Here is a 21,804-nt window from a genome sequence, read left to right on the forward strand (position 1 = left end):
ATCTCCCCTTACTTCCACCCCACCCACCCCCAATTTCTTAATTTGGGTAGGGGTGGGGTGTCTCGTGTCCTGGGCATGCCATTTGCAAGCCCGGTTGTGCGTAAAGCGTAAAGTTCACCCCTTCGTTTCCCACACCTGCCTGCCCCCTTGTTCTCATGCCAGGCTCGCCAGACGGGTGCTCAGCTGGTGATGCCGGCGTTGGTTTTTATCTTGGGAAAACAGTGATTAAATTCTCTCTCTTTTTTTACCCCCCCCCCCCAAGGAGGAGCAACCAAGGAAGGGGCAGCTGCCAGCTTATCACCCGAAGCCAGGCGGGTTCCTCTTAAGAACCGGGAATGTTAGCCGGGCAGAGGCGAATCTTGGCTTGTTGTTTTTTTCCCCTTATAAATCGGAGGTTCCTGACCTTTTGGGCACCAGGGACCGGTTCCGTGGAGAAAGGTTTTTCCACAGATCGGAGAGTGTGTGGTTTCATGCGCTGCCTGCATCCTTAGTTGGTTTGCCCAGCCTGTTGGCTGCCATGCTGCGGCCCGGTACCGGTCCATGGGGCGGGGGGTGGGTGGGTGCTTGGGGACCCTCGTTACAAACAAAGCAAAGTTTGAGTTTTCTCCAGAGGGTCCTCTCCTGGCCCAGAGCGTCAAGGAAGGAGGCAGTTTTTGCCAGCCGAACATTTGGATTTCTGTTTATCTCTGCCCCTTAATATATATATTAAGAAATCCCTGGGTAGCTCCGTTTCATAACCCTGGTTTGTTTGCCAGGTTTGCTTTGAGCAATCGAAACAGAGGCTCCTGCCCCCCACCCCCCATGTCGGGTTTCACCAAATACAACTTGCTGGACTTTCAGCCGTTCGTTGAGTGACCATTTAACGTTACAGCGGCACCAAAAAAATAAAAAATAAAAAGGATTGTTTTTCGCACTTGAGGACCGCTGCAGTGATGTGAAATTCCCACGCTTGGCCACTGACTCGTATTTATGACGGTTGCAGTGTCCGGGCGTCACGTGATCGTCTTTTTTATATAGAGAGGTAAGTCCTCCATTTACAACCACAATGGAGCCTACATTTTCTGCGGCTAAGCGAGACAGTTGTTAAAAGTGAGGTTTGTCTCATATTACGACCTTTCTTGCCACTGTCGTTAAGTGAATCGCTGTCGTTAAGTCAGCAACCACGGTTGTTAAGTGAATCCAGCTTCCCTCATGGATTTGGGTGGTCAGACGGTTGCAAACGGGGATCACATGACTGACACCCCCCCCCCTCCGGGACGCTGCGACCGTCATAAATATGAGTCAGTTGTCACTCCTCTGAATGTAAATCGCGTAACCGTGTGAGGATGCCGCAAAGGTCGTTAGGTGTGGTAAACGGTCGTAAGTCGCTTTTCAGGGCTGCTGTAAGTTCAAACGGTCACTAAATGGGCTGTTATAAAGTCGAGGACTCCCTATACTTTTGTCTTAGGCTTCTGCAATTTTTTTTTCCTTCCAGTATTTCATCTCTTGCATTTGGGGTTTATTTTTTATTTTTTGTTTTTAATGTTTAATAATAATAATAATAATAATAATAATAATAATAATAATAATAATAATAATAATAACAATATAATAATAATTTATTTATTTATTTATTTAGTTATATTTATATACCGCCCTATTCCCTGAGGACTCAGGGCGGTTTACAGGGAATTAAAAATCCAAAATACAAAAATTAAGAACCAAATTAAAAAATATTAAATTAACCCTGTAGTCAATTAAAAAGAACCCCAAATTAAAAATTCCTCCTCAGTCTGGGCCCGAGAGCTCGAAGAGCCAGGTCTTCAGGCCCCGGCGGAATGATCGAAGGTCGGGGGCAGTTCTCAGCTCCACTGGCAGCTGGTTCCAGAGGGCAGGCGCTCCCACCGAGAAGGCCCTATCCCTGGGTGTCACCCGCCGGCAGTCTCTTACCGGCGGGACCCTGAGCAGACCCTCCCTGTGGGAGCGCACTGGGCGAAGGGCATTTGATGCCGGCAGCAGGTGTTCCCTCAGATATCCCGGACCCAGGCCATGTAGGGCTTTATAGGTGATAACCAGCACCTTGAATTTCACCCGGAGGGCAACCGGAATAATAATAATAATAATAATAATAATAATAATAATAATAATAATAATAATAATAATAATAATAATAATAATAATAATAAAGTTGGAAGGGACATTGGAGGTCATCTAGTCCAACCCTCTGCTCAGCCACCTCCTCTGTAATAAAAACCATTGGATAAAGGAAACTGCGATAACGGACACCGGGTTGCAGATTTTTTTAGGAGACGCTTTTCGCTCCCTTGTTCCAAACTCTGATCTCGAGTCCGGCGCCCAAAAAGGACATCGAGTTGTGCATTGTGTGTGTGTGTGTGTGTGTGTGTGTGTGTGTGTGTGTGAGATGAGGACAAGAGAGTGCATGATGGGTATGTGTGTGTCGGGGGAATGCAGGAGGGGTGGTTCGTGCAGGATCAGCCACTGCAAGGCTTGCCAGGTCCTCCGGAACGGCGGGGGCAGGGGGGGGGACCAAGAAACCGGCTGGCTGGTTCATAAGAGCCTTTCCGTCCCCCCCCTTTCATTTTTGGGGGGGGGTGTCTGGCAGGTTTCCAGGGGACGCCTGTTGCTTTAACGATTTTTTTTTTTTAATGGCTGAGATAATTGTCTATTTTTGTACCTGGAAAATTGCTCCATCGCCAGGATGGCTGTGGAGGGACACGTGCCGGCACCGCCTGTGCGGGGAGGGAGCGATGCCAGGCCAGGAGAAAACGGGCACAAAAGAGGGGGGCAATCAGGGACTCGGGGTGGGAGGACCCGCCGGCACCAAAGTCCCTTTGCAGCATCTGAGCATGTCTAAATTGCGTCGGAGGGGGGGGTGTGGGAAGGCGGGAGCTGCTCATATTGTGGAAAGGGCCATTTTTCTAATCGCGGCGAGGCAGTCGAGCTGCCGGGGGTTTCTTCAACTTACCCCACAGTGAAGCCCCACGTTTCCGCCGCTAAGCGAGGCAGTCGTTAAGTGTGTTTTTGGCCCATTTCCCCCCTGGATCGCCTGACCCCGGGACACTGCAACCGTCGTAAATATGAGGGGGTTTCCAAGTGTGGGAGTTTTGATCAAGTGACTGTAGGGGAATGCTGCCACGGTCGTAAGGGTGGGAAAAAGTCACTTCTTACGGTCACTAAACGATTGGTTGTAAGCCAAGGACCCCTGTATCTGGCGTTGGACGTCTCCGGGCCTTGGCCAGGGCAAAGGGAACAAAATGGAGAGAGAGTCCGTTCCTTAATCCAGGGGTCCCCAACCTGTGGGACGTGGCCCACTACCAGGCCATGGCCTAGCAGCCACTGGGCTGTAACACAAGCTGGCCAGTGTGCGCACTCATCCCCACTTCTGCTAGCGCTGCATCCGCATGGCCTAAAGGGGGCTTTGTGTGGTCTAAATGAGGCACACTGTGGCCTAAAGGGGGCTCTGCACAGCCTAAAGGGGGCTCCGTGCACTGCGCAGCCTAAAGGGGGCTCTGCATAGCCTAAAGGGGGCTCCACGCAGCCTAAAGGGGGCTCTGCTCACTGCGCAGCCTAAAGGGGGCTCCGCGCAGCCTAAAGGGGGCTCCGCGCAGCCTAAAGGGGGCACCGCGCAGCCTAAAGGGGGCTCCGCGCAGCCTGAAGGGGGCTCCGCGCAGCCTAAAGGGGGCACCGTGCAGCCTAAAGGGGGCACCGTGCAGCCTAAAGGGGGCTCCGCGCAGCCTAAAGGGGGCTCCGTGCACTGCGCAGCCTAAAGGGGGCTCCGCACAGCCTAAAGTTTGCATTGCATAGCCAGCTTGAAAGAAAGAAAGAAAAAAGGCCTTTCCTTTCCAGAAGAGGGTTTCAGGGCCTTCTTGCGTTTTGAACAGAACTTTTCATTCATATTTTATATTTCAAATGTCTGCGGCCGGGTCTTTCGATTAGACGTTGGATTGGATTTTATTGTCTCTTCGTTTCCTTTCTCCCAGGGCTTCCCTGCAAAGCACCCAGAAAAGCCTTTGCTGTTGGGTTTTTACACACACACACACACACACACACACACACACACACACACCCCTTTTATTCGGGTATATAATATACCTGACTAAAGTAACGCATCAGCCAGCTTTTTCCAGCAACGGGGGCGGCTTTCTCAGATCAGTGGCAACCCCCCAACAACACCCCTCACCCAAAACATTCAAATCTAGGCTGAAGTCTCCAGAAGCTGATATTTTGCAGAAAAGGGCCCCTTTGGCCCCCCCCCCTCATTTCCCCCCAGACAGAGAGGCAGAAATCTTGTTCCTCCCCAGAGGAATGGTGGGTCAGTGAGACGGACCTGCGAGATGACCGGGTCCCGCCTGCCTTCCTCCGCACCCTCCAGCTGTTCGGGCAGACACCTCTGGCCATTTATTTCTCCAACATCTGTCTACACACACACACACACACACACACGGCCGTGTGGCACATAAATGTCAGCCAAACATTTTGCTGGAAAGATAGGGGTTGAGTTCCCGCACTGACGTCTCTCGCTCTTTCTCTCTCTCTCTCCCTCCATCTCCTCCCCCTCTCTCACACTCTTTCTCTCTTTCTTTCCCTCTCTGCCTCTCTCTCTCTCTCTCCCCGTCTCTCTTTCTTTGTCTCTTTCATTCTTTCATTTCTCTCTCTTTTCCCCTCTGCCTGCCTCTTGTCTCTCTCTCTGTCTTTATCTCTCTCTTTCTTTCCCTCTCTGCCTCTTTCTCTCTTTCTTTGTCTCTCTTATTCTTTTTCATTTCTCTCTCTCTCTCTCTTTCTTTCCCTCTCTGCCTCTCTTTCTCTCTGTCTCTCTCTTTCTCATTCTTTCATTTCTCTCCCTCCCTCCCTCTTTCTTTCCCTCTTGTCTCTTTTTCTCTCTCTCATTTCTCTCTCCCTCCCTCTCTTTCTTTCCCTCTCTTTCTTCCCCTGTCTGCCTCTCTCTCTCTCTCTCTCTCTCTCTCTTTCATTTCTCTCTCTCCTGCCCCAATTCCCCACCCCTCTTTTCCCCCCAGGTCAGCTTTCCCCGAGCATGGCTTGCTGATGCTCCAGGCATTTTGCTCCAGCCGCAGCAGCCGGACTCTTGGTGGGCCAGATGGCGACGGCCAACAAAGGTGAGTGGGGTCACTTTGTGTGGGGGGGGGGCGGGGGGAAAGGACCGCCGGCCAGCATCCCTTTGAGCCGGACACACCCTGAGATGTCTCTCTCCCCCCCACACCCCATTTTTTCCCTTGGGGGTAAGGTTGTCTGATGTGTTTGGGATTCACCAGGTGCTGGTTTGCCAGAATGGCAGAGTCGGAAGGGACCTTGGAGGTCTTCTAGTCCAACCCCCTGCTCAGGCAGGAGACCCTAAAACGCTTGTCCAGTCTCTCCTTTAAAATCTCTAGGGATGGAGCATCCGGAGCGTCTGGAGGCCAGGAGTTCCACTGGTTAATGTCAGGAAGTTTCTCTCGATTTCTAGATTGCGTCTCTCCCTGGTCTGTTTCCTTCCTTTGCTACTTCCAAAGCAAGGCTGCCCACCCCGGGCTGGCTGGGAGCCATGGAGCTTGCAGTCCCTCCCAAAGAGGGGCACCGCCAGAACGTCCCTCGCATCGGAAAACTCACCTCCTGCCGTTTGGCGAACGCTTGAGCGCTGGGAATTTGTCTCCGTGGCAACAGACAACGCTTAATCGATAACGGGAAATTTATCGGTCAATTAATTTCTCCCTCCTGGATCCTAGCGAGGAGTGGGGGGGGGGAATGGACCGAAAAACAGCCGGAGGAGCCAAGGAAACGGAGCTGCTAAATCAGCCGACAGACAGCGGAATGCGGCTCCTTTCTGGAGGCTTAGGAAAAGGCCGAGAGGAGTTACGGAGTCGGAAGGGACCTTGGAGGTCATCAAGTCCAGCCCCCGTCGGCGATGGCACACGATGACTCCACGAAATCACTGGTTCCGCCCGGATTGCATCTGGACTTCAACGCCCATCGCTCCTGGCTGCTGCTGTCAAGCTGGCTGGGGAATTCTGGGAACTGAAGTCCATGAGTCTTAAAAGGGGCCAAGGTTAGAGCAGGCTGGCTGGGGAATTCTGGGAACTGAAGTCCACGAGTCTTAAAGGGGCCAAGGTTAGAGCAGGCTGGCTGGGGAATTCTGGGAACTGAAGTCCACGAGTCTTAAAGGGGCCAAGGTTAGAGCAGGCTGGCTGGGGAATTCTGGGAACTGAAGTCCACGAGTCTTAAAGGGGCCGAGGTTAGAGCAGGCTGGCTGGGGAATTCTGGGAGTTGAAGTGGGCCAAGGTTAGAGCAGGCTGGCTGGGGAATTCCTGGCATTGAAGTGAATTTAAACACACGTGGGCTAAACGCATGTCAATCACCTGACAATTTTTTTAAAAAAATAACGTAAAAAGACTCAAAGGGCAGACTTGGATGGATTGCTGGGTCTTTTTTTTTTTTTTTCTGTGAGTTTTCTGTCTTTCAAATCAAGCTGGAAAAGTTCGACTCCAAGCTGTGGAGATGGATGGAAACTCATCCAGGAGAGAAGCAACCTGGAATTAAGGAGAAACTTCCAAAGAGTGAGGACAATTAACCAGTGGAACCATCTGCCTCCAGAGGTTGTGGGTGCTCCATCACTGGAGACTTTTAAGAAGAGACTGGACAGCCATTTCTCTGGAATGGCAGAGGGACTCCTGCCTGAGCAGGGGGTTGGACTAGATGACCTTCAGGGTCCCTTCCAGCTCTGATATTCTGCTATTTTGTCTAGCCTGGAACGAGTTAAAATTAGGGTTGGGGGTGACCTGACAGCAGTGATCCAATATTTGAGGGGCTGCCCCAAAGAAGAGGGGGGGGGTCAAGCTCTTCTCCAAAGCCCCCGAAGGCAGGACAAGGAGCAACGGATGGAAACTCATCAAGGAGAGAAGCACCCTGGAACTAAGGAGGAATTTCTTGATAGAATAATTAACCAGTGGAACAGCTTGCCACCAGACGTCGTGAGCGCTCCCAACACTGGAGGCTTTCCAGAAGACACTGGGCAGCCTTTTGTCTCGGCTGCTTGGGTCTCCTGTTTGAGCAGGGGGGTTGGACTAGATGACCTCCAGGGTCCCTTCCAGCTCAATTCTTCTGTTACCCAGTCTGCCTTGTTCTTGTCTTTTTTTTAATGTGGGGAGGGGCCTCCGTAGGCAGCCTCCAAAGCAGTTGTGTGATTTTAGATCAGGGGTAGGCAACCTTGGCTCTTTTATGACGCATGGACTTCAACTCCCAGAATTCCTGAGCCAGCCTGGCTCAGCGTGGAAACCTCTCCCTTTCCCCTCAGCATGGCTGGCTCAGGAATTCTGGGAGTTGAAGTCCATGCGTCATAAAAGAGCCAAGGTTGCCTACCTCGGTTTTAGATCAAGATTGGGACTCCCCGGCCATTTTGGTTTTTCACCTTTTGATTCGTGTTTTTGAAGCTCGGCGTCTCGCCTTAAGTCTTATTCCGCCGGTCGCATAAGTCGGTTGAATAAATAAATGCGGCCGGTGGCCGACTTCGCAACGGTGCACTTATAGCGACTGTTTGAAGGGAACAACAGGGCGGAAAAAAGTCACTCGCGGCCCTCTCTCGCCCTTAACGACCGTCGCGGCAGCCCCGTCCGGTCACGCGATCCCCAATTCAAGACACTCGGCGGCTTGACTCGCATTTATGACGGCCGCGGCCTCCCCGGGGGGAGGGGGAGGGGCGGTCACGCGATCCTCCTTTTGCGTCCTCCTGACAAGCAAAAACGGTTGGGGGGGGAAGCTGGATTCGCTTAACGACCGTAGCAATGGTGCTGCTTCGCTTAATGACAGTGGCCAGAAAAGTCGTAAAAAGGGGCGGCGGAGGACGGTTGGGTCAGTCTCCCTGGCCGTGGGAGAGGGTCAGACTAGATGCCCTCGTGACCCTTTCCAGCTCTGCCACTCGGCGGCTCTTCAACCAGGGCCCTCCATCTTCCGCGGGGGGGGGGGGGAGGGAGGAAAACCTTGGAGGCCTGAATTCAAGGGGGGGGCTTGTTGGGGGGCCTCCCTCGACAGGGGGGGGCAGCCTGGCTAACCCAGCTTTCCTTTCCCCCCCCCCCGGCTCCTGCTGCTTCGTCAGGCTCGAACCCCAAAGTCGGGGGGGTCCGTTTCTCCCCAACTCAGACGGTGGAGGGAAGTTCCAGCCACGTCCACTTTGACGAGAAGCTTCACGACTCCATGGTGATGGTCAGCCAGGAGAAGGAGGGGGACTTCTTAGTGAAGGTGAGCCCCGGGGGTGGGGGTGGGCTGGGGAGGGGCTGGGCCCGTCCCTCCTTTTCTCTCCCTTCTCTTTCCTCCTTTCCTCCCCTCCCTCCCTTTTCTCTTTTTCCCTCCCTCCCTCCCTCCCACCAACTTTCCCTCTCTCCTTTCCTCCCCTTTTCTTTCCTCCCTCCCTTCCTCCCTCCCTCCTTTTCTCTTTTTTCCTTCCTCCCTCCCTCCCTCCCTCCCACCAACTTTCCCTCTCTCCTTTCCTCCCCTTTTCTTTCCTCCCTCCCTTCCTCCCTCCCTCCTTTTCTCTTTTTTCCTTCCTCCCTCCCTCCCTCCCTCCCACCAACTTTCCCTCTCTCCTTTCCTCCCCTTCTCTTTCCTCCCTCCCTCCCTTCCTCCCTCCTTTTCTCTTTTTTCCTTCCTTCCTTCCTCCCTCCAACCAACTTTCCCTCTCTCCTTTCCTCCCCTTCTCTTTCCTTCCTTCCTCCCTCCCTCCTTTTCTCTTTTTTCCTTCCTCCCTTCCTCCCTCCCTCCCTCCAACCAACTTTCCCTCTCCTTTCCTCCCCTTCTCTTTCCTCTCTTTTTTCCTTCCTCCTTCCAACCTCCCCTTCTCCCTCACTCCTTTTCTCTCCTTTTTTCCTCCCTCCGTTCCTCCCCTTCTCTTTCCTTCTTTCCTTCTTCCCTCCCTCCCGCTTGAACAGGGGATTGGGCCCCAAGACCTCCACGGTCTCTTCCAGCTGTTTTATTCTGTCCCTCCTTCCCTCCCTCCCTTTTCTCTTCCTTCTTTCCTTCCTCCTTCTATCCTCCCTCCCCTTTCTGTTTCCTCCTCCCTCCCTCCTTCCCTCTTTCTCTTTTCTCCCTCCCTCCCTCCCTCTCTCTTCCTTCCTCTTTCCATCCCTCCTCTCTCCTCCCTCCCTCCCTCCCCCTCCCCTTTCCCTTCTTCCTCCCTCCCTCCATTTCTCTTTCTCCCTTCCCCCTCCCTCCCTCCCTCCCTTCCCCTTCCCTCCCTCCCTTTTCTCTCCCTCCCTCCCTCCCTCCCCCTGTAATTTTCCACCATGTCTGCAGCTCATCCCTTCTGCAGCTGCCTTCCTTTCCCTTTATCCCACCCCCCACCCCACCCCCCCTCCCAGCCTAATTGCTTCTGGTGTTTGGGATGCAAAAAGCAATTATCCCCGCTTCTTTCCAGGAACGCTCTGCTCTGACTTGCAGCAGCGGCCTCAGCAGCCTTGGCGCTTTGCTTTGCTTTGGGGGGGGGGTCTAAAAAAAATCAAGGGGAGGGGGGGTGGAACAGGCTGGGGGAGGGGCAGCCGATTCTCCCCCCCCCTTCGCCTCTGAAGCTTCATTTCCTCCTGTTCGATAAGAGAGAGAGAGAGAGAGAGAGAGAGAGAGAGAGAGAGAGAGAGAGAGAGAGAGAGAGAGAGAGAGAGAAAGCCATCATTTCTCACCTCCTGGGATATTGCAAAGGGATAGAATATTTATGAGGCTTGATCTGGCTCCGCTTTCCAACCTGGTGCGGAATTGAGGGTTCCCTGGGGAGGGGCTTATGGGCTTGGGGGGGGAGGAAGAGGAGGAGGAGGAGGAGGAGGCAGAAGTAGGCTCTGGGGCTGTTGAGCCCCATTTGGTTGGAGAAGCCCACCCACCCGACTTCCTCGATAGATCCGGGGATCTCCAACCTTGGCCCCTTTAAGACTCGTGGACTTCAACTCCCAGAATTCCCCAGCCAGCCATGCTGGCTGGGGAATTCTGGGAGTTGAAGTCCACGAGTCTTAAAACGTTGCTAACTTTGGAGAGCCCTGCTTTAGACCTTGGTTTATCTTTTGATTTCTCTCTTGCACGGAGTCCTTTTTTTTTTTTTTTTTTTTGGTCTCAGGTCACAGACCTGAACTCGTCTCTTTCGAATAGGTCAGGCCACCTTTTCTCAACCGCGGCGACTGGGCGATGGGTGGATTTCAACTCCCGGAATTCTCCCCTTTCCCCCCCCCCCAAGCCTGTTCTTTTTCTGTGTAGCCCAAATAAGAAAGCTATCCAAGTTCTGGCGTTGTGAGTTGTGTATCTCTTAAAATCATGAAGGCATCAGGCAGTTCCCTTTGTAGATCCCACGTAACATCTTTTCCCCATGTCGTTCGTAGAGGCCAGGGGTAGGCGGCTCTTTTATGACCCATGGACTTCGACTCCCAGAATTCCTGAGCCAGCATGGGAGTTGAAGTCCATGAGTCATAAAAGAGCCAAGGTTGCCTACCCCTGGCGTAGGTTATCCTTTTAGAATCCACTTTCTAATCCCCATCTCAGCTTTGTTTCTCTTCTGTAACCTCTTTTTAAATCCAGTTTGTCTGCAATAATAGCAGGCAGTCTCAAAAGCAGTTTCTGAGTGAGGACAAGAAGCAACGGATGGAAACTAACCTAGGAGAGAAGCAACCTGGAACTAAGGAGAAACTTCCTGACAGGGAGGACAATTAACCAGTGGAACCACCTGCCTCCAGAAGCGGTGAATGCTCCAACACTGGAAGTTTTTAAGAAGAGACTGGGCAGCCATTTGTCTGAAATGGTACTATAGGGTTTCCTGCCTGAGCAGGGGGTTGGACTAGATGACCTCCAAGGTCCCTTCCAACATTATTATTATTATTATTATTATTATTGTTGTTGTTGTTGTTGTTCCCCAGTATCCTTCGTTTCGGGACGCGGTGGCTCAGTGGGTTAGGACGCTGAGCTTGTCGATCAGAAGGTCGGCAGTTTGGCAGGTCGAATCCCAAGTGCCGCGTAACAGAGTGAGCGCCTGTTACTCGTCCCAGCTTCTGCCAACCTAGCAGTTCGAAAGCACGTAAAAATGCAAGTAGAAAAATAGGGACCACTCCGGTGGGAAGGGAACAGCGTTCCGTGCGCCTTTGGCGTCCAGTCATGCCGGCCACATGACCACGGAGACATCCTCGGACAAGCGCCGGCTCTTCGGCTTTGAAACGGAGATGAGCACCGGCCCCTAGAGTCGGAAACGACTAGCACGCACGTGCGGGGGAACCTTTACCTTTATCCTTTGTTTCATCCAAAACTTAGAGCATTTTGCGCCGTTTTGTATTAGGGAGGGTTGAATTGCAACTGTTCTTCTCCCTTACTTAAATTCTTTAGAGTTGTTTCCCGTACCGTCAAGCGCCCAGCCTTCAAAGACCCAACTTAAAATGTTTTTTCCCCTAAACACAAGAATTTTCCCATGGAAAGGTTTCTTAGAATTGACTTCAAAATCTTCACATCGTAGTGTTTTTTTTTGTTTGTTTCTTTCTTTTTTGAAAGAATTCAGAACAACCTTTTTCCCACGGGACGGATTCCTGTCAATAATTTCAAAATCTTGTTTCCAAATCCATCCGGACCCCTTAAGTCAGTTTTCTAAATTTTCCGACATCGGAGCGAGTTTGTTTTTGATCGATCAAACTCAGCCTTCGTTTTCTCCTGCCTTGAGGTCTTTGACATCCAATCTGTGCTTGAGGGATGGAAGAGATTTGCAGACTAAAGCTGTTGAGGTGTCTGGCTTTTTTCTTTTTTAAATCTGTTTTTCTCTCCTGACTGAATAAATGGCTTGTTTTCTTGGCCTCCTTCCCTTCCTTTACTTTTTTTTTGTGTTTTTTTTTGCAAAGCAGAATCCTTGTAATTTAATAAACGCAGCCCTGCCGGAGCCGATTCTGTTGCCTGGGGTTGCTAGCCAGTAAAATGGGCTTTTATTTGTATGCTTGAACAATTGTTCGCTCAGCATGGAGGAGAATATTGGAAGGATTGTTGAGCCAGCTAATAATAATTATATAATAATAATAATTAATAATAATAATAATAATAATAATAATAATAATAATAATAATAATAATAATAAAAAATAATGTAAAGGTAAAGGTTCCCCCGCACACGCGTGCAAGTCGTTTCCGACTCTAGGGGCCAGTGCTCATCTCCGTTTCAAAGCCGAAGAGCCAGCGCTTGTCCGAGGACGTCTCCGTGGTCATGTGGCCGGCATGGCTGGACGCCAAAGGTGCACGGAACACTGTTACCTTCCCACCGTAGTGGTCCCTATTTTTCTACTTGCATTTTTACGTGCTTTCGGACTGCTAGGTTGGCAGAAGCTGGGACGAGTAACAGGCGCTCGCTCTGCTACGCGGCACTCGGGATTCGACCCGCCAAACTGCCGACCTTCTGATCGACAAGCTCAGCGTCCTAACCCACTGAGCCACCGCGTCCCTAATAATAATAATAATAATAATAATAATAATAATAATAATAATAATAATAATGTTGGAAGGGACCTTGGAGGTCATCTAGTCCAACCCCCTGCTCAGTCAGGAAACCCTATACCATTTCAGACAAGTGGCTGTCCAGTCTCTTGAGCTCAGTTGTGGTCATTAAATTGAGGACCCCCATCATGTCAATTAATTGTTTTATAAATATCCCCCAAATTAAATTATTCTTGGGAGATTGAAAGCTCCATTAGACTGATCCAGCCTTAGCTTGTGTTTTTTTTTATAAAAAAATAATAATTGTAACAATTGGTTTCCTATACTGGAAGCCGAGTAATAAATAATAGAATCGGAGCGACCCTGGAAGGAGAAACAATCCTTGCACTGCAGCTTTAATAAACCAAGATCTTCACCACACCTTATGTTTTATTTAGATTTTGGCAAGTGGAGTTTTGTTTAATTTGAGGGTTTGGAAAAAATTCAGAGAAGAGAAGAGCCACTAAGACGATCCAAGGCCTGGAGACTAAAACGTACGAAGAAGAACGGCTGCAGGACTTGGGTTTGGCTAGTCTAAAAAGAAGAAATAGGGGAGACATGATAGCAGTGTTCCAGTATCTGAGGGGCTGCCCCAAAGAATAAGGGGGTCACGTTATTCTCCAAAGCATGGAAGGACGAGAAACCATGGATGGAAACTGACCAAAGAGAGAAGCAACCTGCAATTAAGGAGAAACTTATTGTCCTGTCCTATCCTATCCTATCCTATCCTATCCTATCCTATCCTATCCTATCCTATCCTATCCTATCCTATCCTATTAATTGGCAGCTGACTTTGTAATAATGCCACTTGGGGGTGTGTGTGAAAGCCCTAACAAGCAGGCATATACATAGAATGAAGGCTACTGCTAAGCTTGTAAGCCGCCCTGAGTCTTTGGAGAAGGGCGGGATATAAATGGAATTAAAATAAAATAAATTAAATAAATAAAAATGATTACTCTTAAACAGGGGTGTTGGGGGAACTGGTCTAAGTTAAACCAATTTAAATTTAAATTCTTTGTCAGAGCTGATCGAGAATATCAGACAGATTGATCAAGGCCGACTTTGGCCGTTGCATGGAACATATTTGGAGCACGCTGTAACTGAATTCTCATTTTCTCTGTCTCTCTCGTGGGATTTTGAAGAAGAAAAAAACAGAACCGGGTCAGTGTTGCCAATATAGATTTATGACACCATAACCCATTTAAAATTGAGCCCTTCCAGAGCCCTACTTCTCCGCATAAACGTGGGCCTGTAATGGGATTAAACACATCAGAGAGAAATCGCATCTGGGTTTATGTTCTTGATGGATTTGAAGGTGTCTGCATTCATAATACTTGATCCGCGCTTAGGCTGAGAAGCATCAGAATGATGGTTACAATGATGTCGGGTCCAATTTCCGTTTACAGTAGCAAACACCTTCCAGAGAAACCCCTCGGATTGTAACCAAGTTTGGTCCGGTTGCCGTGATTCAACCTTTAAGACACCTTTGGCCTGGATGATGGAAGTCTTCACTGACATACAGGCAGTCCTCTAACTGATGGCCACGATTGGCTGGCTGAGGAATTCTGGGAGTTTATTTATTTATTGATTATTTATTAATTGATTTTATATACCGCCCTATTCCCGAAGGACTCAGGGCGGTTCACAGGGCAAGTTAAAACAATACAAAAAGGAAAGATAAAATAGAATTAAATTAATACTAGCCCACAGGATTAAGACAGGATTAAGTTGAAGTCCACGTGACTTAAAAGTGGTCCAGGTTGAGAAACACTGCCTTACAGCAGAGGTCCCCAACCTCGGCCACTTTTAAGACTTGTGGACTTCAACTCCCAGAATTCCTCCTGGCTGAGGAATTCTGGGAGTTGAAGTCCACAAGACTTAAAGTTGCCGAGGTTGGGGTCCCCTGCCTTAAAGCAGTAAAGTCGACCTCAGGGGTTCTTGCAGTGGCTGTTTTCTGACATTTTCTGAAATATTTTACCCTCCGATGACTTCAGGAGGCAAATTGTCTGCTGGGAATATTCTGCGCAGAGAGAGAGAGAGAGAGAGAGAGAGAGAGAGAGAGAGAGAGAGAGAGAGCAAGCTTTGAATTCTCCCCGGAGGGTTTTTTTCCCCTCTCTCGCTTATTCTGCAGGCTGCGTGCCTCTCTCGCTTATTCTGCAGGCTGCGTGTCCGCCGATAATCTTTTACAAGAAGCCGAGAGAGGCTAGAGATAAAGTTGAATAAATACAAGAAAAGGCTTGTGGCACAGATGCCTCTCCTCGGCATGACTCAACTCGCCCTAGGAAACCTCTTGATAAGCAGTTCCTAAATTCTGGGGGAAGAAAAACGTGAGCAAAAGATGGAACAGTATGAAAAAGCAGCTGGGGCCAAACTTTTTTGTTTTGTTTTTCCTTTTACTGTGATTTATTTGCTAGATTTTCATCCTCCTCTTATGATTTTATATTTTTATGTTTCACTTTAAGAACCCCTCTGCATTTGCTTGATTGCTTGTCCACCGTCAGATCCTGGCCTGGGACTGTCAATGCTGCAAACATTGACATGTTTTGGCACTGACGCTATAAGAGACAGCCTGTTATTTTAATTGCTTCGTTTGGGAGGGAGGAATCACCCGGATGTGGTGATAAGATTGCAAAAGCCTGCGTACAGAATGGGAAGTGAAACCTTCTATGTAAAACTAATTGGATAATGTGATTTATGACATGTAGATAAGGGCGGAGATTGTGTGTGTGTTATGGTGGGTTTGTGGGGGAGAGGAGATTTCAGATTCTGGCATCCCTCCATGAGTGCCGATGTTTCGTTTCATTACTAAGACTTTTTAGATAATATGCCTGCAATTTGTTTGATTTGTCTCATTCATCGGAACTTTGACCTGGACCCTGACTTTGCTTCTCCCGTCAGGTTGGCTTTCTCAAGATCCTGCACAAGTACGAAATTACCTTCGTCCTGCCTTTTGTGCAAGTCCTGGGGAAGGACATTTGCCCGGCACCTCTCTCCAACCTGCACCTCAAGGTGACCAACATCGCCCCGGTATCTGATGGTAAGTTCTCTTGGCTTTTGGAGAAGAAAGCGTTAATAACGCTTTAAAAGGCCCAGGTAAGGCCACGCTTGGAATCCCGTTTTAGTCACCACGATGTGAAAGAAAAAAAAAGATGTTGAGACTCTGGAAAGAGTGCAGAGAAGAGCAACAGAGACGATCAAGGGGCTGGAGGCTAAAACATACAAAAAAGGGGTGCTGGAATTGGGTAGGTCTGGCCCAGGGGTAGGCAACCTTGGCTCTTTTATGACTCGTGGACTTCAACTCCCAGAATTCCTCAGTCAGCATAAGGGAACTATGGCCCCTTCATGACTCGTGGACTTCATCTCCCAGAATTCCTCAGTCAGCATAAGGGAACTATGGCCCCTTCATGACTCGTGGACTTCATCTCCCAGAATTCCTCAGTCAGCATAAGGGAACTATGGCCCCTTCATGACTGGTGGACTTCAACTCCCAGAATTCCTGAGCCAGCCTGGCTCAGCTTGGAAACCTCTCCCTTTCCCCTCAGCGTGGCTGGCTCAGGAATTCTGGGAGTTGAAGTCCACCAGTCATAAAAGAGCTGAGGTTGCCTACCCCTGGTCTAGTCTAATGAAAAAAGGACAAGGGGGGACATGATAGCAGTAATTCAATATTTGAGGGGGGGGTTCGCCCTTTGTCTCCCAGGCTACAGGGTCAGCTGCGAATACGTGGCCCACAAAGAAGGCGTTCTCCACGAAGAGATGGTCCTTTGCAGCGAGACTAACCAGAGTGCCAGCATCAAAGTCGTCGTGCAAGCCCGGGTGATGGGTAAGGGTCTGCCTGTTCTTGCACTCAGGGCTGGGCATCCCCTTCCTCCCCCTCCCTCCCCCCTCCCTCCCCTCCTCCTTCGCTTTCCTGCCTCTCTGCATTTCCTCTCTGCACCTCCCGAGGCCTGGTTTAATATCCTGTCGTCGCCAAGAGGCGACAATGCCCAGGAAATTAAAACCAGCCTGCGATGTCTTTCAACGCATCTCTGCGGGTGAATTAATCTGCCAAGCTGAAGGTGGTCCGATCTGAAGCCCTCCAGGTCGAGCTCAAAGGAGACGCGGAGACTCTGGCAGGAGTGTGCAGAGAAGAGCGACTAGGATGATGCAAGGCCTGGAGAGTAAAACATGGGAAGAATGGGTGCAGGAGTTGGGAATGGCCAGTCTAGAGAAAAGAAAGGACCGGGGTGGGGGGGGGGGACGTGATAGCAGTACTCCAGGATTTGAGGGGCTGCCCCAAAGAAGAGGAGGGGGTCAGCTTGTTGTCCAAAGCACCTGAAGGCTGGACAAGAAGCAACGGATGGAAACCAATCAAGGAGAGAAGCAACTTAGAACTTTCCTGATAGGACAAATAATCAGCAGAACGGTTTCCTCCAGAAGTTGTGGCTGCTCCATCACTGGAGGCTTTTAAGAAGAGACTGGACAGCCACATGCCTGAAATGGTCTAGGGCAGGGGTAGGCAACCTCGGCTCTTTTATGACTCATGGACTTCAACTCCCAGAATTCCTGAGTCAGCTATGCTTTAAGTAGTGCCATAAAATAGCTGCCCATCCCAATCTTTTGGGCACCAGGGACCGGTTCCGTGGAGAGAGGTTTTCCCACGGAGCGGAGGAGGTATGTGGGGTGGTTTCGTGCGCTGCCTGCATCCCGTGGATGGGGCTTTCCTTGTTTCTGCGGACCGGTTGCTGGCATGCCGCGGCCCAGTACTGGTCCACGGCCCGGGGGGGCTGTCCACCTAGGGAGGCTTGCAGAGAGGAGATCTTGTCAAGCAGAAGTGGGTCTCAGCCCCAGCTTGCCAGCTGCACTGGCCTCGCGCACCCTCCCCGGCTCTCCGCCCGTTTCCCCTCCACTTCACACCTGCGCTGTTCCCTCGTCTTGCAGACCGACACCACGGCACGCCGATGCTCCTGGAAGGCGTCAAGTGCATCGGAGCCGAAGTGGAATACGACTCGGAGCAAAGCGAGTGGCAGGGCTTTGACTAACCCGGATGCGCCCCCTTCTTACTGCAGACTCCAGCACCTTTCCGGGGTTCTCTACCTATATAGATATATATATATACATATATATATATATACACACATATATATATATATATTTTCTGGTTAAGCTTGAAATAAAAAATAATGCCATCTTCGCTGCCCGCTGGCTGCCAGGTTTCAAGCGCTCTTGTGATGTGCCGGTCCGATGGCGCTTGTCTTGTGGGGCAGAGCTTTTCTACTACCTACCCCCACACACACACACACCGTTACATCGACAATTAAACCCCTTGTAGGTCGTGCTTCGGAGGCTCGGGTGCATCCGGCCAGGCCCGGATCCAATTTTGTAACCTCCATTCCACGGGTGGTGCAGCTCGGAGCGAGCCCCGTCCGATGACTTTCCCGTTCTTTGAATTCAGCCGTGCTGTTTTTGGTTGGGTTTGGTTTTTTCAATTCTGCCTGGTTTAGCCGAGTTGGATGGCTGCGGAGGCTTTTCCGCAACTGTGGTTTGCAAAGCAGAAGAAAAAGACAGCTGACCGGCGGTTTTCTGCGGGGATGTTTTACCGTTTAGAGCAGGGGTGCGCAACCCCCCGGGCTGCGGCCTGTTCGGAACCGGGCCGTGCAAGCAGTGGCCGAGCGCGTGCTGGCACACTGGCTCCCTTGGCGTAAGCGGCAGGTGTACGCACCCGCTGCTTGCAGACATGGAGCGGCACGCCTGTGCCTGCTGCTCGCGCGGAACCATCCCCCTCCTCCTGCTGTCCCGGGAAAGGTTGGGGACTGCTGGTTTAGAGGCGGGATTGGGCAACTCGCCGAAGCCAACTCACCACGGGACAATTCAAGGATTCAGTTGTAATTTTTTAAAAACAAACTTTAGAAACGAGTTTAATTTTTTTCTCATTCGCCTTTTATGTGGTCCCTCCTCCAGCATCCTTTCTGGAACGACTCTGTTCGACTGTTTCTTCAATCGCGGTACGTTAAGTCTGTTGTTGGCCGTGGCGAGCTGGCCGTGGCGAAATGGCTCCTTGGTGAGTTGTGCGTCGCAAGTTAGCTGCAGTCAGTTGGCCATGGCGAGTTGGGATAGACCCCCTTAGAGCAGCGTTCCCCAACTTTTCCCGAAGGAAAGGAGGCAGCAGCGGCTCCATGCACGCCAGCAGCGCTAATGTGCGCATGGCGACGTAAATGGGTCGCCGGCACCCGCGTGATGGTAGCAGTGCTAGTCTCCCCACGCACGGGCAAATGGGGCCGCTCGTGCCCACGCGGCACTGCTACCGCCAGTGGGGCGGGTCTTGCCAGCTATTCCCGGGGTCCTGTGGCGAACAGGCCGGGCGTGGACCATAGGTTGAGGACTCCTGCTTTAGAGAATGCGGCTGTTTTGAAAAACCGAAGAGATAAAGCTTCTTTTACTTTGTTGGAAGTTGCTGGCTGTTTTTAGGCCTGAAAAGCTATTTTTTGGGAGAGGAGGGGCAAGAAATTATGGGTTGTTTTTGCTGAAGTTGGGTTAGCCACCCCTGGCTACTGTTCCCCGATAACAGCTGTTTAGTGCTAAAAGGTTTTATAATTGTTGCGAGCTCTGCGTTTCAAGATGCTTGTAGGTTACTGTGAGGCTGACAATTCCTGGGGACCCCTGCACACAATCCGGCTGTCTGGGGTTGGGGGTCCCCCGTCTTTCCTCGCCCCCCCCCCCCGCCCCCGCCCTCCCTCTCCCGAACCCAACTCAGGAAGAAACCACCCCCCACCCCACCCCGAAGCCTTCTCAGCTTTTTGCAAAGATTCCCCTCCTTCATTTGAACCCGCCTCCCTTTCGCTTTCCGCCTTGGCCACAAGGATCGAGGTACCTGTGGCCCCGTTGCGATGCAGCCCCCTCCCCTCCCGTTCATCCCCACCACGCCCCTCCCTCTAAGTTCGGTTTGCCTAGAAAGGCGTGGTTTTGTTGTTGTTTTCCTTCGAAAGGCAAAATTTTCTGCTGCTGTTTTAGGAGACCATGCAAGGGAAGGTTTCTCTTGTTGCCATAGGAGATTTTGTGCAGTGAGGTGGTTTTTTTGGTTTTCCCTGTGGAAATGTCACACCTGGACCCCAAAGTCCCGTTCTGGACCGAGAATCCCTAAAGACAAATTCCTTGAGTTATCTAGGATGGCGTTTCTCGAGCGTGGGGACTTTAAGAGGGCAGGACTTCAACTCCCAGAATTCTGTGCTGGCTGGGGAATTCTGGGAGTTGAAGTCCAGCCTTCTTAAAGTCCCCACGCTCGAGAAACGTTGCCCTAGGGCAGGGGTCCCCTCACCTTGGCCACTTTAAGACTTGTGGACTTCAACTCCCAGAAGTCAGCTCGAGGGATTCTGGGAGTTGAAGTCCACAAGTCAAAGTTTCCAAGGGTGGAGACCCCTGCCCTAGGGAATTAGCTCCTCCGAAGGGTGAGATAGACCGCAACTGCTTCCCCCCCCCTCCACCCCTCCAGCTTCGCTTAGAAAGAGGGCCAATTAATGCCGGTGGAGCACGATCCTTGTGTAGCTTACTCAGTCTCCAAGATAACCGCATGCGTTGAGTAGTTTGTGAGTTTCATGAGTTGGAACTGTTTTCGCGGGCTTTTTTCCCCACGGGTGGGGTTTTACTTGCGGCCCCCGCTCACCGGCAACCCGTAGACACCACGATGATGGGATGTGCCCTGATGTCATCTCAATTGTGAACATCACGTTCACGGGCTGGATGGCCTCAAAGTGTTTGGCCAACCCACCCCCCTCCTAATCCTGGTGTTCAGGTCCTCGTGGCCCATCTAGGCTGGAGAGCTGGGCGTGGGCGTCCAGCTGAGGTTGGGCTACCTCAATAGAACAGGTCAACATCCGCAGGGTGGCGGGCATGGCATCGCCAACCATTGGCCCCACCCCCTTGGATGACTTGTGGACTTCAACTCCCGGAATTCCTCAGCCAGGCACGCTGGCTGAGGAATTCTGGGAGTTGAAGTCCACAAGTCATCCAAGGGCCAAGTTGAAAGGTCCCTGCTCTAGTCCATTCTTGGAGAAACGACAGCTTCGAATTCTGCCTCGCGAGACATGAGGTGCCCGAGACTTTTGGAGCCGTAACAGTTCCTATTCAAACATTTAAGGATCTCTTTCTATCTCCCCTTGCCCGCCACAGCCCCCCACCCCCCCACCTCAGTGTAAGCCCCCTCTTTGTGAAAAAGCTCGTGGGGTACCCAGGAGGGATGTGGGGTGGGCTTGGTGGAAGAAATCAATGGATTTGACGTGCCTATGTATAAAACACCCACACGCACACAAACACACACGCACACACGCACACCCCTATAAGAAAACCTGTGTTCTGGTTTCTTTGTTTTTTGTTTTTTGTTTTTAAAGCAAACATGCTCTGGAAAAAAAAAACACCAATAAATTTCAGTTGAAAAATAATAAAAAGAAACTACCTCTTTTCTTCTGATTTCTGGTGGGCAGACGAGGGAGGGAGAAAGGAAAGAGAAGAAAGACAGAAAAGGAAAAAGGTGGTTTTGACTTCTGGCGTGAAGACTCATCCTTGTTCCTTTTCTTCCTTCGTAAGGATTATTTTCCTCCATTGTTTTTTCCACTCGTTCGGTCGGAAGACTGTTAAGACTGCGTACCCCCCCCCCCCACACACACACACACCGCTTCCGGCATTTTTGGTCTGAGGCCCACCGAGCTGATGTGCTTGTAGTTGGGGGCGAACCTAAAGCCCTTGGGCCAGCTTCCCCTTTGGGGGGAGGGGTCCTCTGGAGCTCCTCTGGGGTCTCTCTCTGAGCTGGGTGGTTTCCTTGCAGACGTTTCATGACCCAACTAGGTAACATCATCAGTGGAAGAAGGGAGTGGGGTTTGCAGAAAGGAGGGGGAGGGGGAGAGGATGGGAGGAGGAGGAGGGCTGTAGGGTCCCTGGTGCTCTCTGAGCTGGGTGGTTTTCTTTCAGACGTTTCATGGCCCAACTGGGCAACATCATCAGGGCTAGAAGTGAGTGGTGAGGGAGGAGGAGGAGGAGGATCGTGGGGTCCTTGATGCTCTCTGAGCCGGGTGGTTTCCTTGCAGACATTTCATTACCCAACTAAGGAACTTCATCAGTGCTAGAAGTGAATGGTGAGTGAGGAAGAGGAGGACTGTGGGGGCTTGGTGGTTTCCTTGCAGACGTTTCATGGCCCAACTGGGCAACATCATCAGTGCTAAAAGGGAGGTGGGTTTGTAGGGAGGAGGAGGAGGAGGAGGAGGAGGAGGAGGAGAAAAAAAAAGAGTAGTGTGGGATCCTGGGTGCTCTCTGAGCTGGGTGGTTTTCTTTCAGACGTTTCATGGCCCAACTGGGCAACATCATCAGGGCTAGAAGTGAGTGG

The 21,804-nt window shown here is 50.9% G+C and overlaps 1 protein-coding gene across 3 annotated transcripts in view; it reads left to right on the forward strand.

The window, feature by feature from the left end:
- Positions 1-19,649, forward strand: part of ADISSP (adipose secreted signaling protein) — a 32,014-nt gene extending 12,365 nt beyond the window's left edge. For 2 of the 3 annotated variants that reach the window (XM_083380153.1, XM_083380154.1), the window contains exons 2-6: positions 5,016-5,114; positions 8,084-8,226; positions 15,354-15,492; positions 16,153-16,275; positions 17,373-19,649. In XM_083380153.1, the coding sequence (XP_083236279.1) occupies positions 5,096-5,114; positions 8,084-8,226; positions 15,354-15,492; positions 16,153-16,275; positions 17,373-17,473 (525 nt within the window). In that variant the 5' untranslated portion in view covers positions 5,016-5,095 and the 3' untranslated portion in view covers positions 17,474-19,649. The remainder of the gene's footprint in view (positions 1-5,015; positions 5,115-8,083; positions 8,227-15,353; positions 15,493-16,152; positions 16,276-17,372) is intronic. The other variant, XM_083380155.1, reaches the window with a different exon arrangement.
- The last annotated feature ends 2,155 nt before the right edge of the window (positions 19,650-21,804 follow it).

The sequence above is a fragment of the Vipera ursinii genome, assembly GCF_947247035.1.
Source record: "Vipera ursinii genome assembly, contig: scaffold_116, whole genome shotgun sequence".
Taxonomy (NCBI): Eukaryota; Metazoa; Chordata; class Lepidosauria; order Squamata; family Viperidae; genus Vipera; species Vipera ursinii.